The 18,622-nt window shown below is 38.9% G+C and overlaps 2 protein-coding genes across 2 annotated transcripts; one reads left to right on the top strand and one right to left on the bottom strand.

Annotated features, from left to right (window-relative positions):
- Positions 1-938: 938 nt before the first annotated feature.
- Positions 939-1,865, bottom strand: LOC102953584 (olfactory receptor 2AP1-like). Its single transcript, XM_015537242.1, is given in 3 exon segments — positions 939-1,075; positions 1,078-1,238; positions 1,240-1,865. Coding segments are annotated over 3 exon segments (924 nt in total).
- A 6,501-nt stretch (positions 1,866-8,366) lies between these two features.
- LOC102970030 (olfactory receptor 6C2-like) lies at positions 8,367-10,253 on the top strand. Its single transcript, XM_007081581.2, has 2 exons — positions 8,367-9,276; positions 10,192-10,253. Exons 1-2 carry the CDS (start codon positions 8,367-8,369, stop codon positions 10,251-10,253), a joined length of 972 nt encoding a protein of 323 aa, XP_007081643.2.
- The last annotated feature ends 8,369 nt before the right edge of the window (positions 10,254-18,622 follow it).

Genomic DNA, 18,622 nt, shown 5'->3' with positions numbered 1-18,622 from the left:
TGGATGCTTTGCAGTTGTTAACTTGTTTTAACCAGTGGATTTTGAGTGGAGCATGTAATTACAGGTTTGAGACATTCTGTGTCTCTGTGTTTCCTGTTGTGTTCCTTAAAGCATGGCACTTAGAGATGGCAGCCTAATAAGCAGATGTGGGAAGAGCACAAGAGCAGAGTTCACTGCTGATCCACATAGGATATATAGGATGAAAGATTATAAACTTTTGTTATTTAAGCCACTGAGATTTGGAGATGTTCGCTACTATAGTGCACCAGTACACCACCTCTCTTAATTGCATTTTAATAGGATTAAAGACTTAAAATCAAATAATTTAATCCTTTGTAATTATTAAAAGATAAGAGATGGGGAATACATTCTTTTAAAAAAGGTATGTGTGTCTCTTTGACTTCTGAAAATTCCTAGATCTGCTTGACTTCTGCTAAATTCCTAGATCTGGCTTGAATTCCAGATGCTTTGACATTATGGGCATTTAATTCATGCAAAATGAGATTTAACTTAATTCAAAACTATAGCTATCATCTTCACAAACCTTTTCCCCCTTCTTTTTGTATCATTGAAATTAATGACATTTACTCAATCCTTTTGGATTGAAATTCTGTGCTCCTAAAAATAGTATTCCTTCTACCCAGATTTCTCTTTCTCTATTTTTGCTTGTTTGACTTACTCCTACTTGTTAAGACTGAGTTTAAATGGTATCCCCTCTGAAAACATTTATTGACTATAGCTCAGATTGTGCTACTTTTTCATCTATAAAATAGCCTTAATAATTTCTTTATATGAAAACTTAACAGGTTGTAATTTATTTATTTCCAGGTCCCTCTCACTGGCCTGGAATTTAACTCTTTCTTGGATATGTAGTAAGTTGGCAGAGGGCTTGGTACACAGTAAGCACTCAACCATTAAAGCTTCAATTCTGAAATTCTTTAAAGATTCACAACCTTTTTGACTATATCCTTGAAGGCTTGCTTTACCTGTTGGTTCCTTAGGGTATAAATGAAGGGGTTCAATAAAGGTGTGACTGTAGTAATGAGTAGAGCTACTCCCTTGTTAAATGTGTTCTTTTTTTTGCTGAGGGGTTAATGAATGTGAAGAAGCAGCTTCCATAGGAGGGAGAGATCATGGTCATATGGGAAGAACAGGTGGAAAAGGCTTTTGTCCTTTGCTGGGCAGAGGGGAGCTTCAGAATAATCTTGATTATGAACACATAGGAGAGAGTCAGCAGTCAGAGTGACCAGTAGGGTCACAGATGCCACAAGAAAGACAACCTTCTTGATGAGGCTTGTGTCTGAACAGGAGAGTTTCCGAAGGGGCTCATAGTCACAGAAATAATGATTCAGACTGTTGGATGCACAAAAGTCCTGTTGACTCATCAGAGGGATTAGTGGTATAATAACCAATAACCCAGCCAGCCAAGAGTAGAGAACCATTTGGGTACAGACTCTGCTGCTCATAATGGCCATGTAATGCAGGGGTTTGCGTATGGTCACATAGCGGTCATAGGACATGGCAGCCAGAAGATAAAACTCTGTTGCCCCAAGGAATATTGCAAAGAAATACTGAGTGAAGCAGCCAGCTAAACTGATACTCTTATTCCCTGTTGTGATGCTGATCAGGACCCTGGGAATGAAAATGTTTGTGAAGCACATTTCTAATAAAGAGAAGTTCCAGAGAAAGAAATACATGGGAGTCTGAAGGTGGGAGTCCAGCAAGGTGAGGATGAGGATAGTCAGATTTCTGATGATGCTGAGTAAATAAGCAAGGAACATAAAGGTGAAAACCACCACCTGGAGTTCAGGGACATCTATTAGATCCAGCAGGATACATTCAGTCAACCTGGTTTTATTTTTCATTGTTGAAAAATTTTGAGTCTGAAGAGAAAAAAGTGATGATAATAAAAGGTGAGAAAGGAAGAGGTGCTCTGAAATGGACAGGTGAAATGTGAAGAGAACAAAGAGTGATGGACAGTGAACTTTTCCTCTGATGACTTGACCCAGACCAGTGGCCCATTTGAATGGTGTTGTATCCTTTCCAGTCTCGTTTGCCCTGTATAGAGAAGTTCTTGCCATTATTTTCCCACATGGTACTCTCCCCAGTGCCAACATGAGGCAAGTCTCTTCCTCACAGGTGATGTTCAGAAAGTTTGTGGAATGAGTTAGAAAAGGAATGCTTCCAGCAGCTGCTCCCTTCCAGACTAGTTACTATTTTCTCCCCCTGTATTCACTTTCCATACTTCCCATTGATTCTATACATTGCTTTACTTTGTCTACTTAACTTTTCTTAGAATTGCTGTTTTTCTTACTCTTTCTGCTGTTTCTTTTTTTCTCATATAATTATAGTAGTCTTTTATTTATTTAAAATTTGTTTTTAAAGTTTATTTATTTTGTGAGAGAGACAGAGTATAAGCGGGGGAGGGGCAAAGAGAGAGGGAGACACAGAATCGGAAGTAGACTCCAGGCTCTGAGCTGTCAGCATAGAGCCCCGTGTGGGGCCGAAACTCACAAACCATGATATCATGACCTGAGCCGAAGTCAGACACTTAACCGACTGAGCCACCCAGGCGCCCCTCTTTTTTTTGTTTATTTTTGAGAGAGAGAGAGTGTGACAGAGTGCAAGCGGGGTAGGGAGAGAGAGAGAGAGAGAGAGAGAGAGAGAGAGAGAGAGCGCAGAATCTGAAGCAGGCTCCAGGCTCTGAGCTGTCAGCCCAGAGACTGATACAGGGCTGGAACCCATGAACCCTGAGATCATAACCTGAGCCAAAGTCGGATGCTTAACCGACTGAGCCACCCTGGAGCCTCCAGGGTTTTCTAGGAGATGCTATATTTAAGCATTTCAAGAGCATTTCAAGTCTCTACTGATTTGTGAACTCATGTGATTTAAGAGTCACATTATGTAGGAGTGTCTTTACTGATTTATTCAAGAAGTTTTCTGTGTGTTGTTATAAACATTTATAAAGCAGTAGCTTTCAAGAATTTTTTAATATGTTCTACATTTTATATCATTTTCTGGCATACATCTGTATCTAACCTCAGTAATAGTTCTACAGAACACTTCTTACTTACTATATGGGATACAATGTGATATTATTTTTTGTTTTATTCTATTTAAAACATTTTTATTTCAAATGCTGGTTGCAACCCATTAAATTGATTCCAATCCACTAATGGCTTGCACTCCACAGTTGGAATCAGGGATCAAGAGAAGTTACACAATGTTCTGGATGCCTTTCCCCTCCTGGTTACCAACCTGCAATCTTCAGGGAGTGGCTGAATGTTCACATCTGTATCAGATTCAGGCTTCACAACCACAGAGAAGTAAAATCAATGAAGTTATAAACAGGGAACATACTTCTTCACTTGACTATCATACTAGTCATAGTGGGATTCTATGAGGTGAAATTCTTAGAGGTGAATAAAGATTGTAAGGCCACATGATTAAAAAATAATATATTCGCATTTTCTACATTATCTGCCACCAAGTCCTATCCTGCATTTCATGGAAATAACAAAAACTTCCGGGGCTTCTCATGTAGAAATAGTCTTCTGTTGTCCCTTATTAGTATAGTGGGTATTTACCTGTTTCTATTCTTCCACTAATTCAGACAGGAGCTGAATCAGAGTTTTTGGGTAGTCTATCTTCTTAAAGTGGACCAAAAAATAGGAGATCAAAAGAAGGGTGAGGAGCAGAGTAGTTCTGGATGAAATGAGGTTGTTGATTTTTCTCTTCTGGATGAAATGAGGTTGATGATCTCAGAAGGCAGATTATGTGCTCCCCCTCCCACCGCAGATTTATAATTTACTCAGAGTGACACAGGTTATATTTGCTCTCTTGAGAGCATGCACTGGGGAAACAACAGAATGAGGAACACAAGTTGCCTCTGGAATCCTTGTTTGGAACAGGCTAATGAATGTCCTTTGTTGACAATTTTGGGAACAAATTCTGAACATATAGTTAAGGGATGAGGGTCCAGGGAGACTAGCTTAGAGGTGGGGTTGGGAGGAGCAAGGGAGCTACAGCTGCAGAGAAGAGGAAGACTATGGAGTCATACATTTGTCTTCCCCATGAGTGGGAATAGCTGCACTTGACCATGGATAAAGAACTTAGCCAGAACCATTTGCGGGCCACACAGTCCTGAAAAAAGTCCCATTTTCTAAACATCACTAACCTAGTTGTAATTAGCCCATCTATAGACTATTGGCTAAAGATAGTAAGCAGTAATTTTCATTTTTTTTTTTGCAATACCCATGCAGAAATAAAATACAGAATAGATAAAAGTGGAATGCTCAGATTGAGGTAGGAGTCTTATATTGGCCTGTGAGTTACTTCTGAGAAAACGCTTGAACATTTTCGGTTGAAGGCAATGAAGAACTTGTTTTATATATGTGTGTACACACACACACACACACACACACACACACACACACACACACACACACATATTGTGGGAGGCCAGGCCCCGGTGCCAGGCTGAGACCGGGTTGAGCAATGGCTCCCTGTCGACTCAGCCAACCCGGTGGTTCCCCCTCCCATTCCCCCACTTTCAAGGGCATACGAAAGCCTTGTCAAGGCTGAGAAAGTTAATTCCTGAAGCCTGTGGTCTGCAGGTGTTGGCAGTAATGCTACCTCCCTTTTTCTACCCCGGGTCAAATAGAAACAAACATGGGAACTGTGTTTTGCTAGCAATCTATCAACAAGGTCTTGTGACCCGTTCAGGAAGTTCACAAGGTACACAGAACTAAATGTTTTGGCTGGCAGTGATCATGTGAAACCTGTTTATTCTTAGAATGACCTGATCCATAAGAGTCTTATATTATAAAAGATTGTGTACAGCAACAATAAAGCCGTCACTTGGGCCATCAGCCCAGGGGACCCTCCTGTTCCCAAACTGTCTTCTCTTCTCTCTTTTTTTCTTACATTCCCCTACCCTCAGGACCCTGATCTCAGTGTTTGTTGTGCCGGTCGCAACAATATATGGCTAACCTTTTGCCACCCGAAGGTGCCTTCACAGCAGTTAATTTAACCAAATATAACACAGTGACCCACTCTCTCTTGAATGACACAAGAAATTTCATGTCTCTGAATCTCTCTTTCCTATTCTGTAAAACGGAAATCATAATGCCCATTAAGTAGGCTTGTAATTGTTAAAGGCCAGTAGTTGGTATATAGTATATGCCCCACAAATATTTCCCATTTTCTCTTCTCCAGTGATGGAATCACTATAAAAGTGTATCTGGAAGTAGTTCAGTTGTTTCTCTCAAATATGTTTATAGAGATGAAAGCAAAAATAAAAATGTATTCTTAGCTTTTGGGTGCATTTTTCTACAAGCATCTATTTTATATATATATATATATATATATATATATATATGTATATATATATTATCAATTATATTGATAATATATATATTATCAATTATATTGATTGAATCTTCATTTTACTTACTCATTTCTTTGTTCTATTAATTACTGAGATACAGATATTAAAATCTTTTTACTCTGTGTTGCATCTGGCTATTTCACCTTGTGGATATATGTGCCTTATAGATAGATATATAAGAAATACTTAGCCTTTGTCCCTCTTCCTGGCACAGAGCTCCTAAAACTCTTGGAATTTCCTGATTGATAGGGATGTCTTTTACTTTGAATTTATGCTAGTAAGGTGACTTAGGATGAGGACCCTACTTAGCCTTAGAATGTGGCTGGTCATCAGAAAGACCACATGACTAGAGGACTGGAAACTTTAGCCCCATTTACTGTTCTTTGAGGAGGGCAGAGGGGGATGGAGATTAAGTACTATTAAAAAGTTGAACAAGGTTATTTGGGGAGGTTCTGTGTTGGTGAACACATTGAGGTGCCAGGAGGGTGGTGTGTTAGGACAGGGCATGGAAACTCTGTGCCTTCCTGATCCCCCCACCCCCCATGAACCTCTTCCATTTGGCTGTTCCTGAGAGGTATCCTGTATAGGAAACTGGCAGTAGTACATACACCACTTGCATATTACTATGGGCAATATTTGGAAGGACGAACATTAGAATAGTAATGTTTCTTTCTGGATGTTGCAGTTTCTATGAATTTTTTCACTTTTCATATCTGTCTGAATTTTTCTGTAATATTTGTTATGTATGTAATTTAGACAAGAAGGCTTACTTCTTGTTCTTCTTACTCATTACATTTGTATGAATCATGTGTAAACAAATGACTAAGAACAGATAGCTTATTTGTCAGTGCAATCTTATTATTTTATGCTTGGACTGTGTTTATTGCTATTATTGCCTCTTTTTCTCTCTAAAGACATTATCCCCATTGTGCTTGGCTTAGGATTTTTTTTGTCAAAGTAAATTATACTTTAAATTCATTAGAGACTTTGAATCAGGGCCTCCAAGGACTTTTTAAAGTAGTTTTCAGCATGCGTGTTTGGATGGAGGAAATAAACAGGGTCATAAGTGTAAAAACATGTTTGCCCAGGGAAAATCAGAACACCTACTTTTGCAGAGCTAGAGAGGCTTCTGAACTCCTCCTTGCTCTTTAAAGTTTATTATTTTCCTGCCAGTTTCCTAGCATAGAAATGTTTCCCAATTTTAAATTAGGATAGTATTTTTTACAAATTCAGAAACCATGTGTATACATATATGGTTAATATAGGTTCTTGGGGGGCCAGGGATTAGGAATATACTTAGCTGATACTATTAGTATGTTTTTGCTCAACTCTGAGGCTCACTAAGGTCATTTGAGGTATAGCTTCCTGGTGATACAATGAGGAATGTCAAAGGTGAGTACTGGCACGTTTTCAAGCCAACTGTCACCAGATCAAAAATGTGGGAAGGATTCATCCAATTCATCTTTAAGTTGGTGAAATCCCATGTACAGTGATTTGACTGGCAGAAACAAGTTTATAATCACTCTCTCTACACCTCTCCATTTCTCTGTCTGTCTCTTCTCATCCATCTATCTGGTTATCTATCTATATTTATATCCCATATGTCTCAATTACCACTGGTAAACATTCTATTTTTTTTATATCCACCATTTTCCAGTACTGGTATCACCTGTTTGCAAACCATTTGTCTCATAAACCCAGGGTAATGCCCCTTTTTCTATCATGATATCTGTAACCTGGCAAGGTAGTATAGTAATCTGTAGTTCATGGGAGTTGATTTTATGTATTTATGTATTTATTTATTATTTTTGGAGAGAGAGAGTGAGAGTGCATGAGTATGAGTGGCGGAGAGGGGTAGAGGGAGAGAGAGAATCCCAAGAAGACTCCGCACTCAGTGTGGAGCCTGATATTTGAAAGTGGAGCCTCATATATGGGGCTCAATCCCATGACCATGAGATCACGACTTGAGCTGAAATCAAGAGTTGGACGCTTAATGGACTGAACCAAAGAGGTACCCCTATATTACTTAATTAAAATTCATAGTAATCTTATGATGTAGTATTCCTGTTAACTCTACTTCGTATTAGGAATTTGGAGAACAGAGAGATTAAATGACTTGCCTAAGGTCACTCAGCTAGTAGAAAACAGATATGATTTGATCCCAAACTGTTTCAAGGTCCATACAGTTAATGCCTGTGCATTACTGAAACATGTATCACACTTCTGTTGGTTATGAAGGAGGGAAAGCAAAGTATGTTTTGATAAATCCTTCCGCTATTTGTAATTTTACCCATGGTTTTCAAATTATATTAAAATAATCATTCATTAAAGCCTTCTCTGCTGAGGACAGGGAGGGAAAATAAAGGGATAACAGACAAACTTAGAAAGTCAGGAGAAAGGACTATTGAAGGACTGGTTTCTGGGAGAAATCTAGTTGACCTTTAAATAATGCTTAGTTCACTAGGAGAGGGATCTGGAGAATCTAAGTAGGGCATAACCAACATCCGCCATATATTTTGCATTTTATCAGGCACCAAAACATAAAGCAAAGCAGTTTTAAGATTTAGCTTTTGAGTACAAAAGTTTTAGAATAAAGGGACTCTATGACCCATCAAAGTATAGCTCAAAGCAGTCAACTCCTGATCTAATAGGGGAAATCTCAACCAAAGTATGGGCTTAAAAAATGTTGGAAACAAGTGCTGTGAACTGGGAGACCTGGAATATTTAAAAGCAATTTCAGTAGCAGCAATTTTCAAGAGAAACTTCCCATAGCTTAGCTTCCCAGTGGTATATTTCAGTGGAGCTGAGACAATTACCTCATCAAAACCTGATTATCAAGTTACAGAAGGAAATGAATGTGACTTGGTTTGCTTGGTATTGGTAGTCACTGTCTGATCCTGTCATATTGTGACATTGCTCCTCAGATCCGGTTTCTGTGACTTTTATGTGAAGATTGGGCAGTAGTATGAAGTCAATGATGAGAAACCATTCGGCAATAACAATGTTCATCATACTGGGTTTGACAAATGACCCACAACTAGAGATTCTGGTTTTTATCTTTCTGTTTATCACATATATGATAAGTGTAATTGGGAATCTGACCATAATTTCTCTCATCTTGGTGGATTCTCATTTAAAAACAGCTATGTATCTTTTTCTTCAAAATTTCTCCTTCTTAGAAATCTCATTCACAACTGCCTGTGTCCCCACATACCTGTACATGATATCAAGTGGGGACAAAACCATCACCATCAAGGCCTGCTTCAGCCAAATCTTTTTTATTGTTCTCTTTGGAGCTACAGAATTTTTCCTCTTGGCTGTGATGTCCTACGACCGCTATGTGGCCATCTGCAAGCCCCTGCATTACGTGACCATCATGAACAACAGAGTCTGTTGGAATCTTATCCTGTCTTGTTGGGTGTCTGGCTTATTGATTATCTTTCCACCTCTTGGTTTGAGCCTCCATCTGGAATTCTGTGACTCTGATATTGACCATTTTGTCTGTGATGCTTCTCCGTTACTGAAAAATTCATGTTCAGATACGTGGTTCATAGAGCAGCTGGTCATAGTCTGTGCTGTGTTGACCTTCATAATGACCCTTGTGTGTATAGTTCTGTCCTACATATACATCATTAGGACAATTCTAAGATTACCTTCTGCCCAGCAAAAGAAAAAAGCCTTTTCCACCTGTTCTTCCCACATGATTGTGGTTTCTGTCACCTATGGCAGCTGCATTTTTATGTATATCAAACCTTCAGCTAAGGATGAAGTGGCCATTAATAAGGCAGTTTCTCTGCTCACTACATCTGTTGCCCCTTTGTTGAACCCCTTCATTTATACTCTGAGAAATACACAAGTAAGGCGGTCTTTCCATGACATCCTTAAAAGACTTGCATTTCTTTCAAAGAAATATTAGATTCACATATTGGGAATTTAAATTGAAACAAAAACAGTTTATCATATACTGACATGATATCATATATTACAAACAATCTATTGATTTAGTATATAGATGGTTATTAAGTTATGGGAGTTGTGCAATTCTCATAATATTGAGGAACAATAAAGAAAATTGGGAAGATAATCTAAGGAAAAATTGTGATAGGTGCAGCATTATGTAGATGGATATTTTTCTTCTTTTCTGAAATGTGTATGTCTTCCTAATTTACATTTCAATCAACTCTTTTTAAATGTTATTTATTTATTTATTTATTTATTTATTTATTTATAAATAAAGCATGAGCAGAGAGAGAGGGAGGGAAAATCCCAAGCAGGTTGGAGCAATCGGTGCAGAGCCCAATGTGGGGCTTGATTCCGTGAACCATGAGATCATGACCTGAGCTGAAATCAAGAGTCGGATGCTGGGGCACCTGGGTGGCTCAGTCAGTTAAGCATCCGACTTCAGCTCAGGTCATGATGTCACAGTTTGTGAGTTTGAGCCCTGCATCCGGCTCTGTGCTGACAGCTGAGAGCCTGGAGTCTGCCTCAGATTTTATGTCTCCCTCTCTCTCTGTCCCTCCCCCACTCACACTCTGTCTCTGTCTCTCTGTCTCAAAAATAAATAAACATAAAAAAAAAAGAGTCAGATGCTTAACCAACTGAGCCACCCAGGTGCCTCTTAACTCTTTTTAATCTTGTCATGTATACCTTACCATTACTCTTGTGTGTTGAATCTATTCCATTCTTGTCACTGCTTTCCCTTCCTTGCAACACTGCCTCTTTCAAAATATTTTCTTTTCAAGAGCATAAGAACATTGATTTTTAGGAAACACAAGTTCCCTTCACATTCAACTCCACTTTGTTAATGCTGCCTCACAATAAACATGTGGATTTGAACAAAATTGTAATCCTTGTTCAATTGTAATCCTTGTCTCTTGTAATCTGAAGTTATTAAAACATGTGCAAAAATCATTAACATAAAAATGTAACCAAATAGTCTTTTATGATAATTGATAGGCTTTGTCTTCTGAGTAATTGTTCCAAAAGCAATTACTGAAGGCAGGTAAAACACATGAATCCTTGACTTGAGGGCATCAGATTGTGGCTGAAACAATGAGGACCAGAGGGGCTGAGATTATGAAAAGGGTAGAATGGTGGAAGGATGAACAAATTGTAAATAGCTGCTTTGGCTCTTGAGGGCATTTTTAGATTCATGACTCTGGTGGATTAAAGATACTTGCAAGTTCTTCATTACTTTCCAGATCAGAAGTTGTAGTTTCTTTCCTCTCCCCTTTCATCTTGACTATCTTTATGACTTGATTTTGACCATGAAAATGTAGTAGAAATGAAGGTGTAGTACTTCAGAAATTAGGTCTTTGGAGATCTGTAGCTCTCATCTTTTTTGGAACAAACGCTTTGGGGAAATCTGTTGTTATGTGAGGAGTTTGAATACCCTGAGATTGTCATGCAGTGAGGAGTGAAATACTTGCAGAGAGGCTACGTGGAGAGAAATACCTGATAAGGTCCCATCTCTTTCAGCCATTGTAGCTTTGGTGACATCTGATGAAGAACCCACCTTGGACGTCAGCTCTGATGAGTCTTCACATGATTCCAAATCAATTCACCAACGATTACGGCTAAATGAAAGACCCATGTGAGAACCACCCAGCTGTTCCTGTCCACTTCTAGAACTGCAAGTGATAAAAAAAAATGTTTTATCCACTAAAACTTAGAGTGATATGTTACACAGCAATAGATTGGAAGAGTAAATATTGTTAAAATGTCAGTACCCAAAGCAATCTGCATATTCAATGTAATCCCTATCAAAATAACATCAGCATTCTTCACAGAGTTAGAACAAACAATTCCAAAATTTGTATGGAACTAGAAAGACCCGAATAGCCAAAGTAATGTTGAAAATAAAAATCAAAGCTGGAGACATCACAATTCCTGACTTCAAGCTATATTACAAAGCTGTAATCATCAAGACAGTATGGTATTGGTACAAAAAGAGACACATAGATCAATGCAACAGAATAGAGAATGCAGACATGGACTTACAAATGCTTGTTCAACTAACCTTTGACAAATCAGGAAAGAATATCCAATAAAAGAAAAGACAGTCTCTTCAGCAAATGGTGTTGGGAAAACTGGACAGTGACATGCAAAAGAATGAACATGGACCACTTTCTTACCCCATACACCACTTTCTTACACCATACACAAAAATAAAATTAAAATGGATGAAAAACCTAAAGGTAAGTCAGGAAGCATCAAAACTTTAGAGGAGAAAACAGGCAACAACCTCTATGACCTCAGCCTCAGCAACTTCTTACTAGACATATATCTGGAGGCAAAGAAAACAAAAGCCAAAATGAACTACTGGGACCTCATCAAGATAAAAAGCTTCTGCACAGTGAAGGAAACAATCAGCAAAACTAAAAGGTAACTGGTGGAATGGGAGAAAATATTTGCAAGTGACATATTCTATAAAGGGTTAGTATCCAAAATGTATAAAGAGCTTATCAAACTCACCATCCAAAAAAGAAATAATCCAGTGACGAAATAAGCAAAAGACACGAAGAGACACTTTCCCAAAGAAGACATCCAGATGGCTAACAGACACATGAAAAGATGCTCATGGTCACTCATCATCAGGGAAATACAAGTCAAAACCACAATGAGATACCACCTCATACCTGTCAGAATGGCTAAAATGAGCACCTCAGATGTTGGTGAGGATGTGGAGAAAGGGGAACCATTTTGCTCTGATGGTAGAAATGCAAACTGGTACAGCCACTCTGGAAGACAGTATGGCGTTTTCTCAAAAAATTAAAAATAGAACTGCCCTACAATCTAACAATTGCAATACTAGATATTTATCCAGAGGATACAGGTGTGCTATTTTGAAGGGACCCAGGCACCCCAATGTTTATAGGAGCGCTATTGAGAACAGCTAAAGTATGGCAAGAGGCCAAATGTCCATTGAGTGATGAATGGATAAAGAAGATGTGATATATATATATATATATATATATATATATATATATATATATATATATAAATAATACACAATAGAATATTATTTGGCATTCAAAAAAGTATGAAGTCTTGCCATTTGCAACAATGTGGATGGAACTAGAGTGTATTTTGCTAAGTGAAATAAGTCAGTCAGAGAGAGATAAATATATGATTTCACTCATATATGGAATTTAAGAAACAAAACATGAACATAGGGGAAGTGAAGCAAAAATAATATAAAAACAGAGAGGGAGACAAACCAAAGGGACTTTTATTTATTATTATTTTATTTATTTATTTATTTATTTAGAATAAAATGTAGGTGGTTCTTTATTCAAACTAATATTCCTAGTATTAATACTTCAATTTCCCCATATCACCAGTTGTTGATTCTGAATTTTAACAATATTATTGACTTTTGTATTTAATTTGTTAATGTTTATTTATTCTTGAGAGGGGGAGAGATAGGGGGAGAGAGAGAGGGAGAAAGCATGGGCAGGGCAGGGCAGGGGCAGAGCAAGAGAGGGACACAGAATCCAAAACAGGCTCTAGGCTCTGAGTTGTCAGCACAGAGCCCAATGCGGGGCTTGAACCCACGAACCGTGAGACCGTGACCTGAGCCAAAGTTGGACGCTTAACCAACTGAGCCACCCAGGTGCCCCTATTGACTTTTTATTTTTATTTATTTATTTTTTAATATATGAAATTTATTGTCAAATTGGTTTCCATACAACACCCAGTGCTCATCCGAAAAGGTGCCCTCCTCAATACCCATCACCCACCCTCCCCTCCCTCCCAACCCCTATCAACCCTCAGTTTGTTCTCAGTTTTTAACAGTCTCTTATGCTTTGGCTCTCTCCCACTCTAACCTCTTTTTTTTTTTCTTCCCCTCCCCCATGGGTTTCTGTTAAGTTTCTCAGGATCCACCTAAGAGTGAAACCATATGGTATCTGTCTTTCTCTGTATGGCTTATTTCACTTAGCATCACACTCTCCAGTTCCATCCACGTTGCTACAAAAGGCCATATTTCATTCTTTCTCATTGCCACGTAGTACTCCATTGTGTACATAAACCACAATTTCTTTATCCATTCATCAGTTGATGGACATTTAGGCTCTTTCCATAATTTGGCTATTGTTGAGAGTGCTGCTATAAACATTGGGGTACAAGTGCCCCTATGCATCAGTACTCCTGTATCCCTTGGGTAAATTCCTTAGCAGTGCTATTGCTGGGTCATAGGGTAGGTCTGTTTTTAATTTTCTGAGGAACCTCCACACTGCTTTCCAGAGCGGCTGCACTAATTTGCATTCCCACCAACAGTGCAAGAGGGTTCCCGTTTCTCCACATCCTCGCCAGCATCTATAGTCTCCTGATTTGTTCATTTTAGCCACTCTGACTGGCGTGAGGTGATATCTGAGTGTGGTTTTGATTTGTATTTCCCTGATAAGGAGCGACGTTGAACATCTTTTCATGTGCCTGTTGGCCATCCGGATGTCTTCTTTAGAGAAGTGTCTACTTATGTTTTCTGCCCATTTCTTCACTGGGTTATTTGTTTTTCGGGTGTGGAGTTTGGTGAGTTCTTCATAGATTTTGGATACTAGCCCTTTGTCCGATATGTCATTGGCAAATATCTTTTCCCATTCCGTTGGTTGCCTTTTAGTTTTGTTGGTTGTTTCCTTTGCTGTGCAGAAGATTTTTATCTTCATAAGGTCCCAGTAATTCACTTTTGCTTTTAATTCCCTTGCCTTTGGGGATGTGTCGTGTAAGAGATTGCTACGGCTGAGGTCAGAGAGGTCTTTTCCTGCTTTCTCCTCTAGGGTTTTGATGGTTTCCTGTCTCACATTCAGGTCCAAAGGGACTTTTAAATACAGAGAACAAACAGACGGTTGCTGGAGGGGTGTTGGTAGTATTTGGGTTGAATGGGTGATGGACATTAAGGATAGCATTTGTGATGAGCACTGGGTGTTATATGTAAGTGAAAAATCACTAAATTCTACTCCTGAAACCAACACTACACTATATGTTAATCTTGATTTTAAGTTAAAAAAAAAGAAATAAAAATGCCTGGTTTATTTAATTTATTTTTTTATTAAAAATATTTTTATTTGTTATTTTATTTATTTTAGCTACCAGTATTCTCAGGATAACATTAGAGCAGAGTTAGAGCAAGGAAATAATAGAAACACATGAGAGCTGACCCACTACACTTCAGCATTGGTTCCTCTATCCTCTATTCCTTCATCCCCAGCGGTTATGGACTACAGATACAAATCTAAATACGTAGTATTCTCCCAATGCTTCCCCTTGCAAACAGTTAAAATAAAATTCAAAAGAAAAAAGTATTTTTTAAGATGGCAAGTTAGGTAAGAACACTTCTATAATACTTGGGCCATCTGGCCTAAGGATCTTCTTTGTCATTTCTCTAAATTTATCCAGAAGGTCACAAATCAGGGTCTAAACTTCTATTCCTATACATCACTAGATAGTAGAGCTAAAGCCTATACATATGTAATGAGTTCAGAAGCCAAAATCTCTGAGCTGTCAGCACAGAGCCCGATGTGGGGCTGGAACTCACAAACCATGAGATAGTGACCTGAGCCAGAGTTGGATGCTTAACCAACTGAGCCACCCAAGTAGCCCTATTTAATTTAATTTAGTTTTAATTTTATTTATTTTTTTTGAGAGAGAGAGATAGCGAGCAAGTGGGGGAGGGGCAGAGAGAGAGGGAGACAGAAACCCAAGCAGGCTCCATGCTGTCAGCACAGAGCCTTGTGCAGGGCTTGAACCCATGAGCTGTGAGATCATGACCTGAGCTGAAGAGTCTGACGCTCAGGTGAATGAGCCACCCAGGTGCCCCCCAAAAGTCTGGTTTCTTAAGGTGTATATTTTCCTTATAGATCCCATTTCAGCATACTTAGAAATATCCAGCCTTCTCTATTATAGGAAATGTATTATTATTTCCTATTATTCCACCCCCTTCTCTACCTGTAACTTTTATTATATAGGTTTATTTTGGCATCTGCACTTATCTTTTGTTGTCTAATTACCTAACTACCTGTTTTTCTATCTAATATAGTAACTTTATTGTTTTCAGTTATCTATCTAGTCTCTTTATCTTTTTTTTTTTTTTTTTTTTTTTTGCTTTATGGGAGAACACATCAGATCTGATTTAGCTCACTATTTTTGTTTTTGTTTTATCTCTCCAGGTATTTATCCTCATTGTTTTATTATTTATTTCACTCATTATGTTTTTCAACAGTCTTTTCACCCAGTTTTTAAAATAATGCTTTGTCCTTGATTTTGACAGTATCATTCATATCTTTTTGATAAATGATACTTACTTTAAATTATTAATGTTTCTGTTCCAGTAATTCTTTGCATCATATGTTGTGTGGTGTGTAATTTTGCACCTCGCTGCCAGTGGATATATTCCTAACATGGGTGGTGATTTTGGCTTCTGAACTCATTACATATGTATAGGCTTTAGCTCTACTATCTAATGATGTATAGGAATAGAAGTTTAGACCCTGATTTGTGACCTTCTGGATAAATTTAGAGAAATGACAAAGAAGATCCTTAGGCCAGATGGCCCAAGTATTATAGAAGTGTTCTTACCTAACTTGCCATCTTAAAAAATACTCTTTTTTTTTCTTTTGAATTTTATTTTAACTGTTTGCAAGGGGAAGCATTGGGAGAATACTACGTATTTAGATTTGTATCTGTAGTCCATAACCGCTGGGGATGAAGGAATAGAGGATAGAGGAACCAATGCTGAAGTGTGGTGGGTCAGCTCTCATGTGTTTCTATTATTTCCTTGCTCTAACTCTGCTCTAATGTTATCCTGAGAATACTGGTAGCTAAAACTGTTTCTTTTGATTCTTGTGTCCAGTGGTGACAGGAGGGATAATGCCCACTAACTTATACATTTAGAAACTGAACATTCCAGAGTTTTAGCTGCAGAATCGATAAACGCATTCCTCTGTTTATCTATAACTTGGATTACATTCCAAGTATGTGCTAGCATAAAGCCAGCTTAATGAACAGTTTCAGAAGTTGTCTTTTTTTTTGACAAGCTCATTTAGAAGGTAATATGTTTCTTTCCAAATTAATTTCTAAATGCTGATATTATGAAGGCTGGGTGAAGTCCTTTTTAAAAAAATTTTTTAAAATCTTTATTGTTTATTTTTGAGAGAGAGAGAGAGAGAGAGAGAGAGAGAGAGAGAGAGAGAGAATGAGCAGGAGAGGGGGCAGAGAGAGAGGGAGGCACAGAATCCGAAGCAGGCTCCAGGCTCTGAGCTGGTAACACAGAGCCCGATGTGGGGCTCGAACCCACAAACTGTGAGATCATGATCTGAGCCAAAGTCAGATACTTACCGACTGAGCCACCCAGGCGCCCCTGGGTGAAGTCCTTAAAGTGTTCTTCAACTTTGACTCACACCAAGTATCCTCCTTCCTTATCTTGTGTGCTTCTAGGGCACATGGAGTTGAGGTAGCTAGGTCCTAATAATCTGTTGCCAAATGTTCTGATTGGCTTTATCTGAAGTGTGGATAAGACCCTCATTGATCTGGCTATCCTAGGATGCAACTGGACATAAGGGAAATGTAAGCAAGCTGACCTTGGTGCAGAGGGATTACACCTAGAATGGCCAACGTTTATATAGTCCCAGTCATATTAAACCAATCAGTTTAGCATCTCTTTTACTAATTAAGCCCCACTTTCTTGAGAAGGTATTGTTCACCATTATCATACTGTTAAAATGGGTATCACTTATTAAACATTTAAGTATTAGCTTTTAAAATGTTTTATGCCTATTATATCATTTAATGTTCAAAACTATCATATACAATAGACATAACTATTTATCCACATTTTAGAATTTGAGAAAAGTAAGCCTTAGAGAGGTCATAAACCATCTCAAGGCAACTGTTGTAAAACACAAATCTGGGATTCTAACTAAAGCATATATTTTTGACCACTATATGGCATTATCTTCCACTTCACCATAGATTTGGGTAAAAGTGTGGATCTGTGGGAACATAATGATTGAAAGGTGGCTATTTGATAACATTTCTATATCATTTGATAATAGCTCAGTAAATTTGTGTTGGTTCATAACACTTTTGGGAGCTTCTTGGGTGAAATCTGAAGCTGGCCTCTGTACTCAGAAGGCAGGGAGAGTGTGGGGGGCCAGCCCCGGTGCCAGGCTGAGACCAGGTGGAGCAATGTTCCCCGTTGACTCAAGCCAACCCGGTGGTTCCCCCTCCCATTCATGTGGGAGGCCGGGCCTGCGCCAGGCTGAGACCTGGTCGAGCAACGTTCCCTGTTGACTCAAGCCAACCCGGTGGTTCCCCCTCCCATTCCCCCACTTTCAAGGGCATACGAAAGCCTTGTCAAGGCTGAGAAAGTTAATTCCTGAAGCCTGTGGTCTGCAGGTGTTGGCAATAATGCTACCTCCCTTTTTCTACCCCGAGTCAGATAGAAACAAACATGGGAATTGTGTTTTGCTAGCAATCTTATCAACAAGGTCTTGTTGTGACCCGTCTAGAAAATTCACAAGAAACACAGAACTAAATGTTTTGGTTGGCAGCGATTATGTGAAACCTGATTATTCTTAGAATGACCTGATCCATAAGAGTCTTATATTATAAAAGATTGTGTACAGCAACAATAAAGCCGTCACTTGGGCCATCAGCCCAGGGGACCCTCCTGTTCCCAAACTTTCTCTTCTCTCTTTTTTCTTGCATTCCCCTACCCTCAGGACCCTGACCTCGGTGTTTGTCGCGCCGGTCGCGACAGGAGAGACTGAAGAAAGAAGCAGGCCATTCCAGGTTGGTAGGTGGCAGTTTTAATGAGCAAAGGGAATTTACGTATGAGGCTTGCCTTGGGTGGCAGCAAGGCAGTTGGATCCTCACAGCTGCCCACTGCTTCTTAAAAGTTTATAAATAGGCTTTAACTGGGTTCAGTCACTTATAACGTGCAGGTGTTCTCCACACCATGTCATTATCTCAAGGTTGTGTTCTTGGAGCAGCCTCTGGGAGTGGGAAAGGCAAGTGGAGCCCACATTCCAAGGATAGGGGAGGGAGGGAGGAGCCTCCAAGTATGGGTCCAGCTCGCGGGTCAATCTGTGGTCATGTCTTTTTGATGATGTTCCCCAACAATTTGTAATAAATTAAAAGGCATCACCAATCTCTATCTTAGTCCCCAAAGAAATCCAGATATTCAAAATAGCAATGGCTTTACATAAAAGATGCTTTATTCAAAATATGATGCGC

Source organism: Panthera tigris, chromosome B4, assembly GCF_018350195.1.
Source record: "Panthera tigris isolate Pti1 chromosome B4, P.tigris_Pti1_mat1.1, whole genome shotgun sequence".
Classification (NCBI taxonomy): Eukaryota; Metazoa; Chordata; class Mammalia; order Carnivora; family Felidae; genus Panthera; species Panthera tigris.
This window is presented reverse-complemented; position numbering and strand designations above follow the sequence as displayed.